The sequence below is a fragment of the Orbicella franksi genome, chromosome 15 (assembly GCF_964199315.1).
Source record: "Orbicella franksi chromosome 15, jaOrbFran1.1, whole genome shotgun sequence".
Classification (NCBI taxonomy): Eukaryota; Metazoa; Cnidaria; class Anthozoa; order Scleractinia; family Merulinidae; genus Orbicella; species Orbicella franksi.
The window spans coordinates 18,759,152-18,775,518 of record NC_138159.1 but is presented as its reverse complement, the minus strand read 5'-3'; the positions used below and the strand labels follow the sequence as shown (position 1 = coordinate 18,775,518).

The following is a 16,367-nucleotide window of genomic DNA, read 5'->3' as shown; positions in this document are numbered from 1 at the left end:
TCACTGTAATAGTTATTCTAACGCATCTATGTCAATATCGTCTAGTTCATTTTCTTTTATAATCCTACAGCATCGAACACTGATTCATTATTTAATCGTTTCTTATGCAGATTATAAAATTTGCGATCTCTCATCTAGCCATCTATAAATGCATGATTGTACACGGAATTCTCCTGAAAAGAATTACCGTGATTGTGCATTAAGTATTTGGGAGAATTCCGTTGTTGACATTAAGATTGAGAGGGTTAAACGGTGATTTTTTTTCTGATTCTCCCCACAGACTGAAGGAAGCTGTGTTACTTGTCAAAGGCTCGAGTGGCTGAATTTAGAAATAAACTGATGAATTTTTACTTTATAAATACTTTTCTACTTTGCCCAAAGGCTAATGGAAGAATTTATCCCTAAAACCTAAAATGTCCTGTCGTTAAATCGAAAAACTTAAAAGATAAAATACTATTTTGGTTCAAATTGAGATGATTCTTCACAAGTTGTCGTTTAGGTCGTAACGCAAACGGTTCTCTGCCCCAGTTGCGTGACAAGTGTCACTTAAGGTTGTGTGACGACCATAACGACTACGAGGAATTGCAAAGACTAAATATTATCGGCTAGCACGAACAGAAAGCTATAGTTTTTGACGGCTGTTAAATAAAGAAGATGGCTAAAGTTGTAATGTTTTGGATCTATAGAAAGATGTTCTAAAATAATTTTGTTTTGAATCTAGAAAATATTGTTCTATATTTCATATCGCTTGTTATAGGTGGTACAATTTTTCATATTTAATTATTTTGTCCAAAGGCAATTTTGGGTCACATTATTATATATAAGCTTATATCAGTTTTTTTTACAGTGAAAATGCGTTGTGGCGTATATCTTCACATTAAAGTGGATGGTTTCTTTTCCTATGTCGGGTTTGTCAATGCTAAGTTTTGGCGGGAAAAGGGCGCCTTGTTCTAACCACGTGATCGTGGTTGATTTGTTGTCATTGGCGGTCACGTAAATGTTGCGAAATCAGAGATTCGTTGAATTGTAAAAAAAAAAAAACCTTAATAAAGTGTTTACAGTACTTCAGGTGTTTATTTCTTATTTGTGGGTTTTGTAACGGTCTATTCCCTCCCGTATATGCTGCGTTTTTGCCCGTTCTGAAGGTTTTTCAATTCTCTTCCCATGCTTCGAGGAACTTTTTTTATCCATTGTATAATATTTTCCAATCCGAATTCAGTGGGGGACAAGGATATGCTGAAAATGGACTTATTTCAGACGTTTTCGGGATTCTGCGAGCTATATTTAATATGGTGGACTATAGGCTTCCGTGAGGAGATTTTTGTCTTCAGACTGCCGTAAAGAATTTCGTCATAACACCGCCCGAAGTTAACATTTTAAAGTCTGAAGCCGTTTAATCAGTCACAAATACCATTATGCCATTATGCCAGCGAAAATAGATGAAACATGATGGGCAGTCCGTTTTTAAGCGCTGTTTTCTAATAATCTATAGCAGCAAATCTTGGCATAGTAAGCAGAAACCAAAATCTCCAAATTCCAATTCGACCAGGATATAGAGGACCTGCATGAAAACCAACGAAGGCTTATGTGGCTTCCTCTCTAAATATTGTCATTTATTTTTAGTGTAATAGAGTTGATGAAGGTGAATTAACTAAACGCCGTAGCAATTCCGTGAAGCTGACTGACATTTCCAACACTAACCCTTCGCCACTTTGTTCTGACGAATTGAAGCGTTAACATTCGATGTCTCAACGCCGGTTACTTTACCTTTATCAACTCCAAACAAGAGTGGAAGAAGGATGAGAGAGTTAATCCCTCGTAAAGAGCTTATTTCCAGGGTTATCCTTCTTAAACTTTTGTAAGATGGGTTTCGGATATTCTAGGAGAGTCTAGGAATAGCCAATTCTGTGACGAGGAGTTTCTCACGTGGACAGTCCAAGTGGCTTTACGAGCATTTTTGTCCTCCACGAAAATATCCACGTAACGCGCCTGATAACAACCGCGGAAGTACTGGGTACCATGTTTAAAAATAACTTGGCTAATGTTGGGGAATTAACTCTTTTACTCTTCATGCTCTCAGCGTACCTTTACCAACAGTTTCCCATACATCACTGTTTTAGTGATACTAACATGCTTGCAGTGTTCAATTGAATTTTTCAGATACGACGAGATTCTGATGGAATTGCCGAGCAGAGCAGGTAATTAGTGACTCACTTTTATTTCTTTTGAACCAACTCAACAATTTCTTGTTCATTTTGGAATCTCCTTTTGCAATCTCTCTCTCCGCGTTTCTCGATCTTTCGTACAGAATCGTGGCATCAGCCAAACTTCGCCCTTTCCTTGTGTACTAGTCTTCACAAGGTCTCTCTTGGGCTGCTTTTTACAGCTCTAACCATATGATTTCTACATAAAATTCTTTTAATATCATCTTTCTTGTGATGTGCTTACTCAGCTTGCAAACACAGGCTGTCTCTCGATAATTAACAGCCGCTGGTCGGGAGCCCGCACTCCTTCCCCAGAGAGAGGGGGTTGGGGGGGGGGGGGGGAGCGAAACCAGACTAGAGCCGGGGAGCGGCAAATAACTAGCTTAGGCCTACTCCATTTTTCTAATCTTCTCTACCTCTGACTGGTGTTCTTCGATCTAACTGTTATTATGTTTTCTTTTGTTTTTTTTCGTACAGGTTGCGTTGTTTTTTAACATGTATGAAGTGAGTTATTCATCCAAAGTCCGTCATTTTCACATTGTTTTTGAAAAGATTTCTATTAATGATTGGACGAATCTGCGTCGATTCAAACACGAGTGTGCACACCGGCATGGTCTGGAACCATGACAGCAGGTGATAATCACATGTGATCAACCGGCAGGGCTGGTTTATAACCTTAATATAGCGATCTTCTCCTTATATGGAATAGAGTTTATTTGTAGAATCATGAGGGTTCGATTAGGGTTGGAAGCAAGAGAGCGGGCTTAGATTTAATTTGTTGGCAGCCTTTTATATAAATTTATACAGATTTGTAAATGTTTTCAGTTACGGTGAAATCGTTTGGGAAAACCTTTCCTCAGCAATTAGGTAACAAAACCGCGCGGAATGAAAAGACTAGAGAACCGGTAAAGTGTGCCAATTCGAAATAATTTTAGTGAAAACATGAGTTGTTTGTGCTTACCTTTGGCACTTTCCATCTGGTATTGTGATTGTTTTGGTCGTAGACTGAGAATGTAGGTAGAGACGAGCGTTTTTCATTTGGTTCTTCAGTCTTTTTTGTTCACTGTTGTAGGTTGACTCGAAAGTAAATCTCAGATTTAAGTTGGCAGGTCACTGGAATAAAAAGCATGTCAAAAACCTCGCTGTAAAGTAAGCAAAAATATTCATTCTTGTAGGGGTTTTAATCTCTTTGTCAGAATCTTTATAATGGGTATCTGCGTAAGCAAGAAGGGCTTTTCAGAGATCTTGTAATGATTATGTAAGGATTCAGAGATTTAGGACGATATAGTTTTAATCTTCCATTTATTTAGAGTCACTGTAATTCAAAGTCAGTTTTAAGTCAGTACAGCATACAATTGTAAATGAAAACAATTGACTTGATGGGGGGGGGGGGGGAGCTTCAACTCACATTGTAAATCAAAGGGAAGAGAAGTGAAAAGTTAGGTACAGTTTAACCTTGCTATCTTGAACTCCCCGCTATTTCGAAAGCGTCTTTTTTTCCTTATTTTTTCAATTATTTTCTATCGGCTCTCTTCTACCCCACTCACAGGAAGTGGTTTCATTTCCCTTGAAATTTCAAGATTGCAGGTTTCAACTGTATTCCTTAGACTGAAATGAAATTAATTGAAATGTAATGTAGAAAAGAAATGTAATTGTTGTTTATAAGGCTGCTTTAATTGATCGTTGGCAATCGAGTGTAATTCTGTTGTTTTTGGTTTCTTCGTTTCTATTGTTTGTTTGTTTGTGTTGTTTTGTTTGTTTGTTTGATTGATTGTTTGGAACAAATCTCTCAGTGATAATGTCTCATTCTCTTGAAAACCATTGCGATTTGACGGTGTGTCCAGTTTTCGAATTCGGTAGCTAGCGATCATTGAAGACATTACTGTGTATCAACCGTTTGTCTTATAATGACAAATGAAATATTCAGCTTGTGAAATGCTTTGTAATATGTTGTTTTCCATACCTTACACCAACTGTGTTGAAATTCAGGGTTTTATATATTTTATGTACAATAGTAGATTGAATATAACTTTTTGACAGCATTTTAAATAACGAACACAATGCCATGCAAGAGTAGCAAATTAAAGCTCAATCTTTTGCTGTGGAAAATTCCAGTGGTTTTTGTTCATCCTTGGGTGAGTCATTGAACCTTAACTAAACAGAGCTTCAGTTATGTCGAACTGCCTTGCTTTACGCCTTTCAATCGGCTCCTTGGACAATCTTGTCAGTACTCGCAATCGAGGCCTTATCTTCGGGCGGAGTGGGGGAGGTATATTGTCAACCTTTGGGCGCTGGGACACTGAAACTCTTACACTACACTAAACCATGATCAGCTTGTTTTGGAACCCTATTCTAGACTAGGCACCAAAAACCACTGCCCTATCCGAGAATAGTTATCTTCCATGCAGAACCCTTATCACTATTGTACTCCAACATACCCTAACTAAACCAATATCTTACAAAATTACTTCCGAGTGTCACTTTCTATTATTGAACCTCGGGTAAAGAACCCCTGTTCTAGATTAAATTATTTCTACAGTTACCACTTTTCCGTTAAAATATGCCCTATTCTAGACCAAAACTGTCTGATTTCTACGCCCTAGCCCAGACTAAACTGCCTGAACACCATACCCTTCACAGCGGTGCATACCCATACATACAGGGGCCCTGTCTTCTCCGCGCAGTCCTGATATTCTGCGATATCAAGTCACTAATCTCCGGCCCTGATATTGCCTGGTATTGGGCCTAATTTATGTACGGTAAATATCTACAATCATACATTTCTGATGCGCCTCGGTGGCATAATAAAGGGAAGATAACCCCCCATATCTCCGTCTTCCAATCTCTTTCCCTCCCCCGTCAAGTTCGAAGTCATACAAAACTGGCACAACGTACTTAAAAGAATACTTTGCAAGAGTGTGGAAAAGCTTGATAGAATAACGAAGCTTGATGTACGCCTGTTTATTACAATACACTGTAAGATTTAGCTACGAGATGGCGGCTGTTTTCGGTGAGATACTAACAACAACAACAACAGCGTCTTTTATTTAATCACGGAGTTCCAAAATATATTTTCCCCACCCTACCGGGCCATAGTAGAAAGATAAGCAAGTTCTACCCACAATCCTTTTCATCATACTCAAAGAAAGATGGCGGACAAAACTATAGATGACATCTTGGCACTTCTTTGTAGTCACGTCAAGCTTGAAAGAGACAGGGGCCTTCAAACTTTAGAGGAGAGGTTGAAAGACTCTTCAAACTTCACTTCAGATCTTAAAAAAGTTGAGGATTTGCAAAACTCTTTAACTGAATTTGTCACATCGACTGATCGAGGTTGGGAGACAAAGCAAGGAGGGCTGCTTGGATCAAAGGCTTTAATTTTGAACAACCTTGGGTCTGAGGATTTCAGCGAGAACCTTAGAAAACAGGCACTGCAATTAATGCACGATGACGAAGCCAGAGTCAGGATTGCTTCAGGTAAAACGAACTTCACAATTCAGATTTTATAAACGCGGATCAATATAAAAAAAATTTTGCTGACTGAGCTTAATCTGTCAAAAATTCCGAACGACTAAACCCTGGTCACTAAACTGTAAACCCAAGTTAAAATCATATACTGTGTACTCAAAACCCTGGCCAACGCCATTTTATAGGAATTGATGTTTGTGTAACTGGTTTACGTAATATTTATTTTGAAGAGGTTGGAGGGGATACAGTATTAGAGGCCTTTAGGGATGGACCATGAATTTTTTGAGGGGTTGTTGGGCATGAAATTCATGTCTGGACCATGAAATTTTTTTTCTCACCTTTAGGTTGTGCATGATTTTAGCAATAGCTCGTGCAAGATTTTTTTTTAGTCAAACACAGGACCTGGTTAGTAGAAAGCACTTGCCTGACCTTTTTCCCCGTTGGAAATTACCCAACTCACCACCCCCCTGAGAAAATAATGCTCCATCCCTTAGATAGCAGTTTGAGTACAGTTTTGAGTATGAATTTTGAATTCTAATCCAGTTATGTTTCCTTGGCCCTAACTCAGTTCCTCTCTCCTGTAATAAAAGTGTCAACCCTTATTAAGTGATTTTCTGTTTGATTTAAAAGGGGAGGTGCTTGGAGCTCTTTGTGCAGCAAAAGGACCAGCAGTGTTTATAGCTTGTCATGATGAGATTTTAAAAAATGTCAGTGAAAATCTGGATAGGAAACTGCCTGATCCTTGTGAGGTAGCTGAGGGACTTGTTTATAAACTGACTGGTGCTGAAAAGGACACAGAACAAGATACTGTAAGTATTTTAGCTTGAGTTAACAGTGTCAGGAACAAAGAGTTGGTCATCTTCTTTAGCCTGCAAGAAGCTCTGTTTTCAGCCTATTAAAACCTATTAAGGCCTTGGCAATAGACTACTTTTGTAGTTTAACATGATGTGTTGGGAAAGTATAGTTTTTCATAAAAAATGGGTTGCTAGTCTATTGCATGTTGTTACTTGGCACTTTGTAGGATTGTCATCAACATCCTTAACAGCTTCTTCTTCTTCCATGTATAACCCAGGATAAGAATGTAATATGTAAAAAGTAGGCGTAGGGATTGCACGTGCAATTTTTTCAATTTTTGTAACTCTAGTCTTTTCCCGCTGTGTAAAAACTGGTCAGATAGTTTTCCCTGAAAAACTGGCTCCAAGTAAAGTAAAATTTTTATCGCCAGTCTGCCAGATTTCACCAAATTTGTCTTAGGATATGCAAGGAAATTCACTCTCAGTCTTGCTTTTTGTGGTCATGTTGACATCACAAAATGCTGGGAAACCTCGATGTTTCCTTTGAGCGCAAGCAGATTTACAGCTGATAAAGTTTTGTCCTCAACTAATGTGCTGTTGTAAACTTTAAGGCAGCATCATGCAATGATCCCTACCACGTAGCCTGGTGCTATGTTTTTCTTTTTGTAAAATTTTTCTTACAACTTCCTAGCACAAGAAAGCAGATGCAGCTCAGATATTCCATGACACAGCAGGCTGGAAACATCTAGAGACGAGTATGAGGTTTGTCTAAAGCTCTTTATAAAGTTGATAAAGAAACACCAAGGATTTTCTTGTTCCTGGAAAGTTATAGAAATGTACTCAACTGCAAGGTTTGTGGAGTTGTAAGAAATGCTGTGGTGACACAATCCCCCAAGGCGAGTGTTTCCGCTGCTTTTTTTTTCAGTTGAGTCTCTCCAAACATAAGCACATCTGGAGTTTCATAGTTTCTGTATAGAGGTACAGAAACAGCTTGTGATATCAACATACACATTCAGGGGTTTCATTAATGTTTTCAGCAGGAGGACAAAACTTTTTTTATTGAACATCTTTATGAGAAAAATGTTTCTCTAGATGTTCAATCCGGACGGTCAATTTGCTCGGTGCCCAGACCTTAATGAAAGCCCTGCACATTCTCACATGGTGTTTTCTTAAATTCCATTTGTGACAAATTATTATAGATTAGTTATGTGTACGCTGTATGTCAAGGAAAAAAAAAGATTTCTAAAAGTAACATGTTATTCTTCAGATGTCTTCAGTCAGTGATCGAAGGCTGTGGCAAGGCATTTAATGAGCACATCACTCAGAATCTTCTGGATCTCATATTCCAGGCTCTGAACCACACAAACAGATTTGTGCGAGAAACCGGTTATCAACTTTGTGCTTCACTTGTTCGACTGGGAAGAAAGCAAGGTAGGATTTCAAAGTTTTGTTAAAATTTCCAAAAAATATATAAATTTTAAATTTTGCGATGTGTGTTTTTCCGCTGGCTGAGGAATGAATGAAGTGGAAAACAATTTTCTCACACACAGCTGGGAATCTGGGTACAAGTGTATGAAGTGGTTTAGGTCACGTGGCTTGTACATGGTTCAGTTTTTGTTTTGCCATCGGCCATTGCCTGACATGCCCCACCCACCCAAGTATTTTTAGAGTCTATTTAGTTGCAGTGAATCAGTTATTTTCTAGTCACTTTTTTGTGCCATTGTAAGACAGTTAATATGTTATGTTGCTACATTAATAGAGGTCAGGCTGTTTGGTTCAGCTTGGCATCGCTCCCACTGAGCGGTTTGTGAGAAGATTCCATTTACAAGACTAAAAAATTTAAAATTTAAAAAAAAAAACTGAATTTTTTAACTAGTTAAGACATCTTCATTTTTTCTTCAACCTGAAGATCACTTTTATGAAGAAGATGGCATTTTAGAAGATGACTTAAAACTAGTCGCAAACGTTTAGCTGTGATGGTCAGCTTGAAGTGGCTTCTAGTGGTGTGGAACATCATTTTTCCATTGTGTTTGTTTCAGATGAAATCTCTGAAGCAGCAGAGGCAATGGTGGTAGATATTGAAGAGAATGCTATTCTTAAGCATGGAGAACAATTTGCAGATTATCTGAAAAAAGGATTGTCTGATAACTGGAGTCAAGTAAGATATATGTGGAATGACACATGACTGTTTCTAATTTTTATTTACAAAAATTCAGTTCCATAAACATATCATAAAATTTATGTCAGTAACTTAAACTTACCAATTACAGAAAGGCTTTTGTTTAATCAAGCACTTGTTACCAGAATTATGTAACAAGACATAATATTTGATCACCAGAATTTTGTTGCATTGTCTCAAATAAAAAATGTATGCTCATTAATATGTCAGAGGGCTGATAGTAAAGGAATAATTTTGTGATGTCAAAAATGAGAAGCCTGGCTTCTAGACAAGTATTATTTTCCACATATAATTTTTTCTGTTGTTCTATCAAATTATGTCTGTTAAGTCCTACACTTTGAAGTTAGCTCCCTCAAAATTGGTCATACTCTGTTCAATTCTCTGACTTCTAGCTTCAGCGTATACTAATGTGAGAGTTAGGAAATTTAGGAGTGAATGATGCAAAAATATGTACACGTATTCTCTCAGAACTCAAATCTAGTAAAAATAAATACACAGATTATTTTAGATATCATCAAAATAGAAGGGCTTGATTATCATATTAAATAGCAATACTTTGTGTTTTTTTTTTAAGCAAATTACTTCTGTCTCAATGAAAAAAGCTCTCAACTTTACATCAAGTGTTTTTTATGTTAGGTTCGCCTTGCAGCATCTGTAGCTACCAGGCAGTTTTTGCAGACTTTACCAAACAGTGAATCAAGAGAAAGATTTTACCCTAAGGTTTTACCAGCCATGTGTCTTAACAGGTTAGATCATATTAGCTTTAGATGTTAAACGTTATTGTCATTAGATCTTGGCTGTTAATATGCTGGGTGACCTGGTGAAAAACTCCTACCATAGGATCTTTGAGGATTTTACAAGGGAAGGATCTTTCAAGGATCGTTAAAAGATCTTCAAAAGATCTTACAAATATGAAATGACAGAAAGATCTTGTGAAGGTCTTTGCAAGGTTTGTCAAGATCTAAGAAGTTCATAGCAGGATCTTTGGGCAGGGGTAGGGTAAGGGACTGAGGGGGGATGGGTGATGTGCATGTTGCCCCCATAAACGGAGACGAAACTGTGTCCATGCCAACGATAAAGCCACTTACACTAAAACTTTGTGACAATGCTAGAAATGAACTGTACTGATCTTTGAAGCAACTGTTTGTGATAAATGATTTTTGTTGAAGGTATTATGTCGCAGAAGGTGTAAGAATATACTCCCAACAAAGCTGGAAAATGGTTGTAGGAACTGAAGGGAAGCACATGGTGGAAAAATACATCACTGAAACAGTGAGTACAGAGTTTTTTGCTTGGCAACAGTCATTTGTGCTATATGACTTTGTTCAGGCAGCAATATCCACATACATTAGTTGAAGAACTTCATGTTTTAGTTTTGTTTCTTCCTTCACCCTCTTTGTGTTGTGTTAAACACTTTATGGTGTCTCAAGTTGTTCATATCAACCTTGGAGGAGTAATTTCAGGGGAAAGTGGAGTTAACAATAATTTCGAGATGTCAGAGTTTTAGCCAGGGGATTTTTTTTACTTGGTACAGATGAAGTCTGTAGTTAAAATATTTAATGTGTGAATTATGGATTGTTGTGTAGCATAGGGGTAGGAAGAGTTGTTAATATATAATTTACTTGAATGTATATTTTGCAGTATATGTTCCATTTCAATTTTCAAGAGACAATTATAATAATTTACTAGTTGTATGTTTACTTGAGAGCAAAATTAAATGAGCCTTACTTAACAAAAGTGTGTTTGCTTCCCTGCTCAATAAGCACAACAGTTTGACAATCTGATCAGTTAAGACAATTTCTTGTATTCATGATGTGGATGTCTATTCTGCTTGCTAAATACAGGTGGAATTTTATATAAGTCAGACCAAGGCAGATAACCATGCCGTCAGAGAGGCTGCTTGTGCCTGCATAGCTGAACTAGGAACTAAGGTTAGGTAACTATTATCGTCAGTGATTTTACATTGAAGGACATCTGGTCTCAAAAATGCTTTGTTATTATCCACAACAACTATATGGTTCATTTTGTGAAACTTACTAGTATGTTGAGAAAGGATAGCAAGATCATATAGATTTCACCAACTGTCCAATATAATTTACATCAAGAATATATACCAATATAATTGTGTTTTTCATTTGATTGTTTTAGGTGAACCCTGATAGTTTACGGCCACATGTTTCAGATCTTCTACAAGCTTTGGTGTGTTGTTTCAAAGATGACAGCTGGCCTGTTAGGGATGGTATGTCTGACAGTAATGTTCCTTAAATTCTTTTTAATTAGATGTTTCAAGCATATATTTTAATATTTTCTCTTGCAGTTTTCACACATTTTCCATTCCTTTTTGGAGAATATTGTTTTTAGCAAACCTCTTTGCACTTAAAAGTTATTATGAAATACTTCATTAGGTCATAATTTGTTAAAAATTCATTTTGATTAACAGAAGTTAGATATAAAAGAACAGCCATTATATTGCTGGAGAATTTAGAGATTAATATAGTTCTGTTATTTCTAGCTGCTTGTGTAGCTTGTGGAAATTTTGTTCTCTGTTTTCCTCAAGAGTGCAGGTAAGTTGAAGTAATATAATAAGTAAATGTTAATTACATTTTCAATTTGACAAGCACTTTGAATTGTAAAGTTAACATAAAATTTTGCGATTATGCATATGCACCTGGTGGTTTCAAGTGGGACGTTGAGATGATGGACTATTTTTCAACTGCAGTACATTTTTCAAACGGAAAGGAATTACAGTGGAACCCCCATTAAGGCGGTCACCAATAGGCCACAAAAACCTAGTCGGGGTGGCTATATTAAAAAGGGTTGTTTGAAAAAGAAAATGACTGACCGAGCTTTTGGTCGGACCAGAATAAAGTGGCTGCAATAATGAGGTGGTTGTAATAACGAGGTGGCTGTATTAATGGGGTGGCTGTGAGGTGGAGTTCCACTGTTACACTTTTTTCTTAGGTAGATCAATCTTGTGACTTATGTCATATCTTGTTTTTAGTTCCAGCATGGATGAACTTTACTCATTATTTTTTGAGAATCTGTCAGACAGCATCCCATCAGTCAGACAAGGGGCTGCCATGTCACTGGCAAATGTTGTTAAAGCTTATGGTAGGTACAGAGTGTAGAAGATTCTGAAGTAAGAATCTTTAACATAAAACGATTATTATTATTGAGCACATTTTCCCAGCACTTAAAAATAAGTAGAGTTGATTTTCCAATTTCCAGCCTCTTTATAATATCTCCGTATTACAGTCAAACCAAGTGAAGGGTACCTCTCAAGATTACATTTATGAATTGATTATTTGAATACTGAACCAGCTAGTCGTTTCAAGAATGCAATAATGAATTGATTATTTGAATATTGAACTTGCTAGTCATTTCAAAAATCAATATAAAATTGATTATTTTTTTAACATTAAACACATTAGCCATATTCTTGGAATGACAAGTGGGTTCAATTTTCCAAAAAATCAATTCATTATTGCATTCTTGAAACAACTAGTTGGTTCAATATTCAAATAATCAATCCATTAATGTAAACTTGAAGGGTATGCTTCACTTGGTTTGACTGTAAAGAGTGTATGCAATACAGTACACCCTTTCACCAATAATTCATTTACATAAACATACAGATGAAATAGCTCATGTATGCTGTAATCACTGTGTGCATAATTAAATGGTGTTTGTTTGATCTGAGTTCTTACTGGTTTTATTTTCAGGTGAGAGTGCCCTAGGTATTGTGATAAAGAAAGTAACAGAAGGTCTACAAGGAGTCGAGAAACAGGAAGCTACTACAGAAAAGTAAGTTTTATTAGAAATTATCATTGGCCAAATAATTATTAAATAAATGTTATTTCTTTGTATCTGACATCCATTATGAGCAAAGGCTGATAAGCTCACCACATTTTTTTGTGATTTATTTTTCAGGTATGCAGGAACTGAAAAGGGTCCTGCTACATTTGGTGTGATCAAAAGATTACGAGACAATGACATGGAACTGCATACAAATAGACAGGTATCATGTAATTTAGGGCTGATATTTTGTGTCCCAACAGATTATATCTTATTGATAATTTTAGGACCTCACAGTATTTTAACAAACCTGGAAGGCAGCCCAAATGCAACTAAAAAGAACAAATTTAGGGCAAATCTACATACAAGTTAATATCCAAAATTTTTTTATCTTAGTTTATTTTCCATTATTTGCTTTGACACAGTCAGATGAATAAGACAAATGTCAACCCAAAATCCATCTGGTTTGCAGACCATGTACATTATTTGCTATTGTATAAAACTGTACTGCACACTGAGAAATGTAGTTACACTGTATGTAGGAATATCTCGTTTTGATTTCTTCAGATGTACTCCTGTGGATCTCTAGCTCCTAAGATGAGAAGAGGAGGTGGCTGTGCTGATCATTTGTTTAGAAGACCTGCTGAGCCATGGGAAAAGGCTGATGGGTGAGTTATTTCACATGAGATGACTGAAAATTGGATCTGTTTATCACAGATTACTGGTGGTCAAAATAGAGAAGCCATATGATAGTAGTTAGCCTGACCACATTTGCTATTAGCAAAATTGTGTCATGAAAGAGACATCAAAGTGATCAAAGTACAGGAGCGTAGGACTACGTTTGAAGGGCAGTGTAGAGTAGACATTTGTTCAATTTTCCATTCTTCAGGTGTGTGGACTTGGTTGCAGAACTGTCGCAGAACCCCAAGGCTCAAAAAGAAGTGATTAGTTTAATTCCACTTGTGGCACAGGCTGCCCATTTCAAACATTACACACAACATCTGCATCTGCTGGAAACTGTGTGTACACAGGTAACCAACTTCACAGTAACAATGTGTCATTACTGTGTACTTACATGTAAGTTTAGAGGTAATAGTACGAGGGAACAATAGAGAATTTACTTGGAAACTTTTGGTATTTTGGAAAACTGATTGCTGAGGAGAGGTGGTCACAACCGGAGGTTCGACTGTAACTTTATTTTATGATAAATGATAAACATTTGAAATACGCTAAATAAAGTGTAATGATGCTTCAAATGTCTGACTGTTTGCTGTGTTTATTTTGTTGCATAGTTACCAGTTACAGCCAAAGGGATTGGAAAGAATCAATTTAAAAGACACTTTGAGCTATTCATTGACATAATATTCTACAGCCTGGTAAGTGTAACTCATCGTGTTAGCTTGTTAAACCCTTTGTTAAAGAAGATTCTCCATCAAAGTAGGAATTCTCTCTATTGCCATTCATGAAACAGGTATCATATAGAGGTAATTGTTTTATCTATAAGTTAAAAACCTACAGGGATATTTATTGGTGCTATTAATAATAAATTAAATAAAATTACAGTTGAACCCCAGTATCTCTAACTCTCAAGGGAAGTGGACAATGGTTTCAGATGGTAATAGCTGAAAAAGCATATCCAAGGGAGATTGAGTTGAGTGTGATATACATGTAGCAAGGTCCATCTCCCTACAATGGCCAACCTATTGGGACAGAATCAGCTGTCAGACTGTTGTAGAGAGATGGCTGTTAAGGGGAGGTCTTGATTAGAGTGAAAAGAATGGATTGGCAAATGGCTGCAATGAAGACTACCAGCCATCATAGATATATGGCTGCCATATAGAGACTATTAGTAGAGGTTCTGTTGTATGCAGAAATCTTCACATGGTTGTACATGTATGAGATGTTTGTATTCTTTATTGCCCAGCTCACTGTCATTGATATCAACATTATTTTTACAGAAAAGCGATAATGCCCTCACATCAACAGCTGCTTCTGAGTGTCTTTCTCAGTTTAGCACACTGCTGGGACCATCAATATTGAGAGGACGAATAGAAATGTATAACCCAAGGTAAACAATTTTCATCACATCATGCATGTGTGTCTGATTGTTACTCATTTTGCATAAGGCAATGCATTTGTACTGTAAACTAGGTTATGACATGTAACTACATCCTGTCAGCACTATTTTAGCAAAAGAATAGAAAATGCCTCATTTTTTACAAAGCCTGATGGAAGCAATTTGAGAATGTTTTGCAGACTCATCCTCTGTGGCTTGGGTATACATAAACTTTGATTTCTCCCAAGCTGTTTCTTGTGTTTGCAACAGGCTATGTTTAGATCTGCATCACCTTTTTGTTAACTCTCTTCTCCATTATATATATGAAAGTAAGATTTTAATATTAATGAGAGATTGAATCAAGAGAGATCTTATTTCAACATGGCTTCATTTACATTGGGTAATATGGTGTCTTGAAAAGAGAGAGTAAAACTTTTAGTAAAACTTTTAAGTGGAGTTCGGTAAAGTCCTTCTAGAGGATGTCACTTTAAAGATGTCACCATATACTTTTTCCTTCTATTCTGTTCCATATGAGAGGTTTGACTGTACTTCCCAAATCCAATACTACGATATTTAAGTGATTTCTCTCTTTCTTTCTCTTTCAGTTATCTCGATCTTTTACCTCAGAGTTCTCTGGGTCCTCAGTAATTATCATGGCCATGATGACGTGAACAGCGAATCTTATGACAAGACTTTTTTTTTCAGTTCATTGTAAATAAAATTCAGAATCTTTAGATGTCACGTTAAAAAAGAATTACGAACATCATTTAATATCACTACTTATGTTTTATTCTTGTTACTCACAAGGAACTGATTAATGCAATTTTTTAAAGAATTGATCATTCAAATTACATAATAAATGAATTTGACATATTTTCCTTCAAGATAATGTATTACCATGCTCAGCCCATACATGATTGACCATAAAAACCTTTTGTCAAAGTTTAAATCACTGCATGATGTACCTTCAGGTTGTTACAACTATTAAAACTGCATTCAGGAAGAGTTTTGGGGGCAAATGGGGAAAAAAAAGAACTCCGATCACAGGTTACAACCATCACTAATGAGGATATGTGTCACATGAGATATTTTTATTAATCAAAGTTAAGACCTCTTGCATAATAGAAAGATCCAGTGATTTACATATTGCAAAACATCCCAGTCTTTTTAGAGCCTGAAACAAAAAAAAATATTCAAGTGGACATCTGTTTCATTGTATTTTCACATCAGTGTGTTTAGACTGGGCCTACACACTCAGCGATGGGAATTTCTTCTACCCATTTAATGTATTATATTTCTATAACTTCTTTTGTCTCTGTTACGGAATTGGTAAGGCATAGCAAAGGTAGCAAAAGTCCAAATGAAACCTGTCCACCTAGCCTTGCAGAGTGGGACATGGGAGGGGGGGGGGGGGGAGTTGACAGCGCAATACCACAAACAGTTGGGCAAATACCGTAATATGGCAATAAAATCGCCAAATACCACAATACTTCAATACCGAGTCAAAACTCAATGTCACACCGAAACCACTAATCTGTATGTTACGTTCAGAGCAAATATAGCAATTAAGAATTTGTTAATGAACATTGTCAGGTAATTTTTTATTTACTTAAATATGTAATCAAAATAAGTAACATCCATTGGCATGTTGGCCAGCTAAGACCGTAATTAACAAAAAATAAGTAACCCTTTTCTGATTGTGACACAAGAAATTTCAGTTTTCTGTCACCACGAGAGCTAAGTTTCAGTGGGAATGTCCAATTGGAAACTGGGACAGGCTCAGAAAATGTTGGAGGACTTGTAGGATAATTTCTAATACTGTCCAAAATGCTAAAAAAACGCATTCTGCAGGTTTGGAGAATACTGCAATA

At 36.7% G+C, this 16,367-nt stretch overlaps 2 protein-coding genes across 5 annotated transcripts in view; both read left to right on the top strand.

Annotated features, from left to right (window-relative positions):
- LOC145470201 (serine/threonine-protein kinase MRCK alpha-like) overlaps positions 1 to 3,592 on the top strand; it is a 40,777-nt gene extending 37,185 nt beyond the window's left edge. For 2 of the 4 annotated variants that reach the window (XM_081454029.1, XM_081454033.1), the window contains 2 exons: positions 2,141 to 2,198; positions 2,682 to 3,592. In XM_081454029.1, the coding sequence (XP_081310155.1) occupies positions 2,141 to 2,177 (37 nt within the window). In that variant the 3' untranslated portion in view covers positions 2,178 to 2,198; positions 2,682 to 3,592. Of the gene's footprint in view, positions 1 to 280; positions 2,119 to 2,140; positions 2,199 to 2,681 lie in introns of those variants that run through there. The other 2 variants (XM_081454032.1, XM_081454031.1) reach the window with 2 other exon arrangements.
- On the top strand, positions 3,592 to 15,893 carry LOC145470202 (uncharacterized). The gene is made up of 18 exons (XM_081454034.1): positions 3,592 to 5,681; positions 6,303 to 6,481; positions 7,158 to 7,228; positions 7,734 to 7,897; positions 8,506 to 8,624; positions 9,282 to 9,391; positions 9,815 to 9,917; positions 10,490 to 10,576; positions 10,794 to 10,884; positions 11,158 to 11,209; positions 11,647 to 11,756; positions 12,368 to 12,449; positions 12,576 to 12,663; positions 13,008 to 13,108; positions 13,330 to 13,471; positions 13,733 to 13,816; positions 14,399 to 14,508; positions 15,102 to 15,893. Exons 1-18 carry the CDS (start codon positions 5,354 to 5,356, stop codon positions 15,142 to 15,144), a joined length of 2,064 nt encoding a protein of 687 aa, XP_081310160.1. The 5' UTR covers positions 3,592 to 5,353; the 3' UTR covers positions 15,145 to 15,893.
- Positions 15,894 to 16,367: the final 474 nt, after the last annotated feature.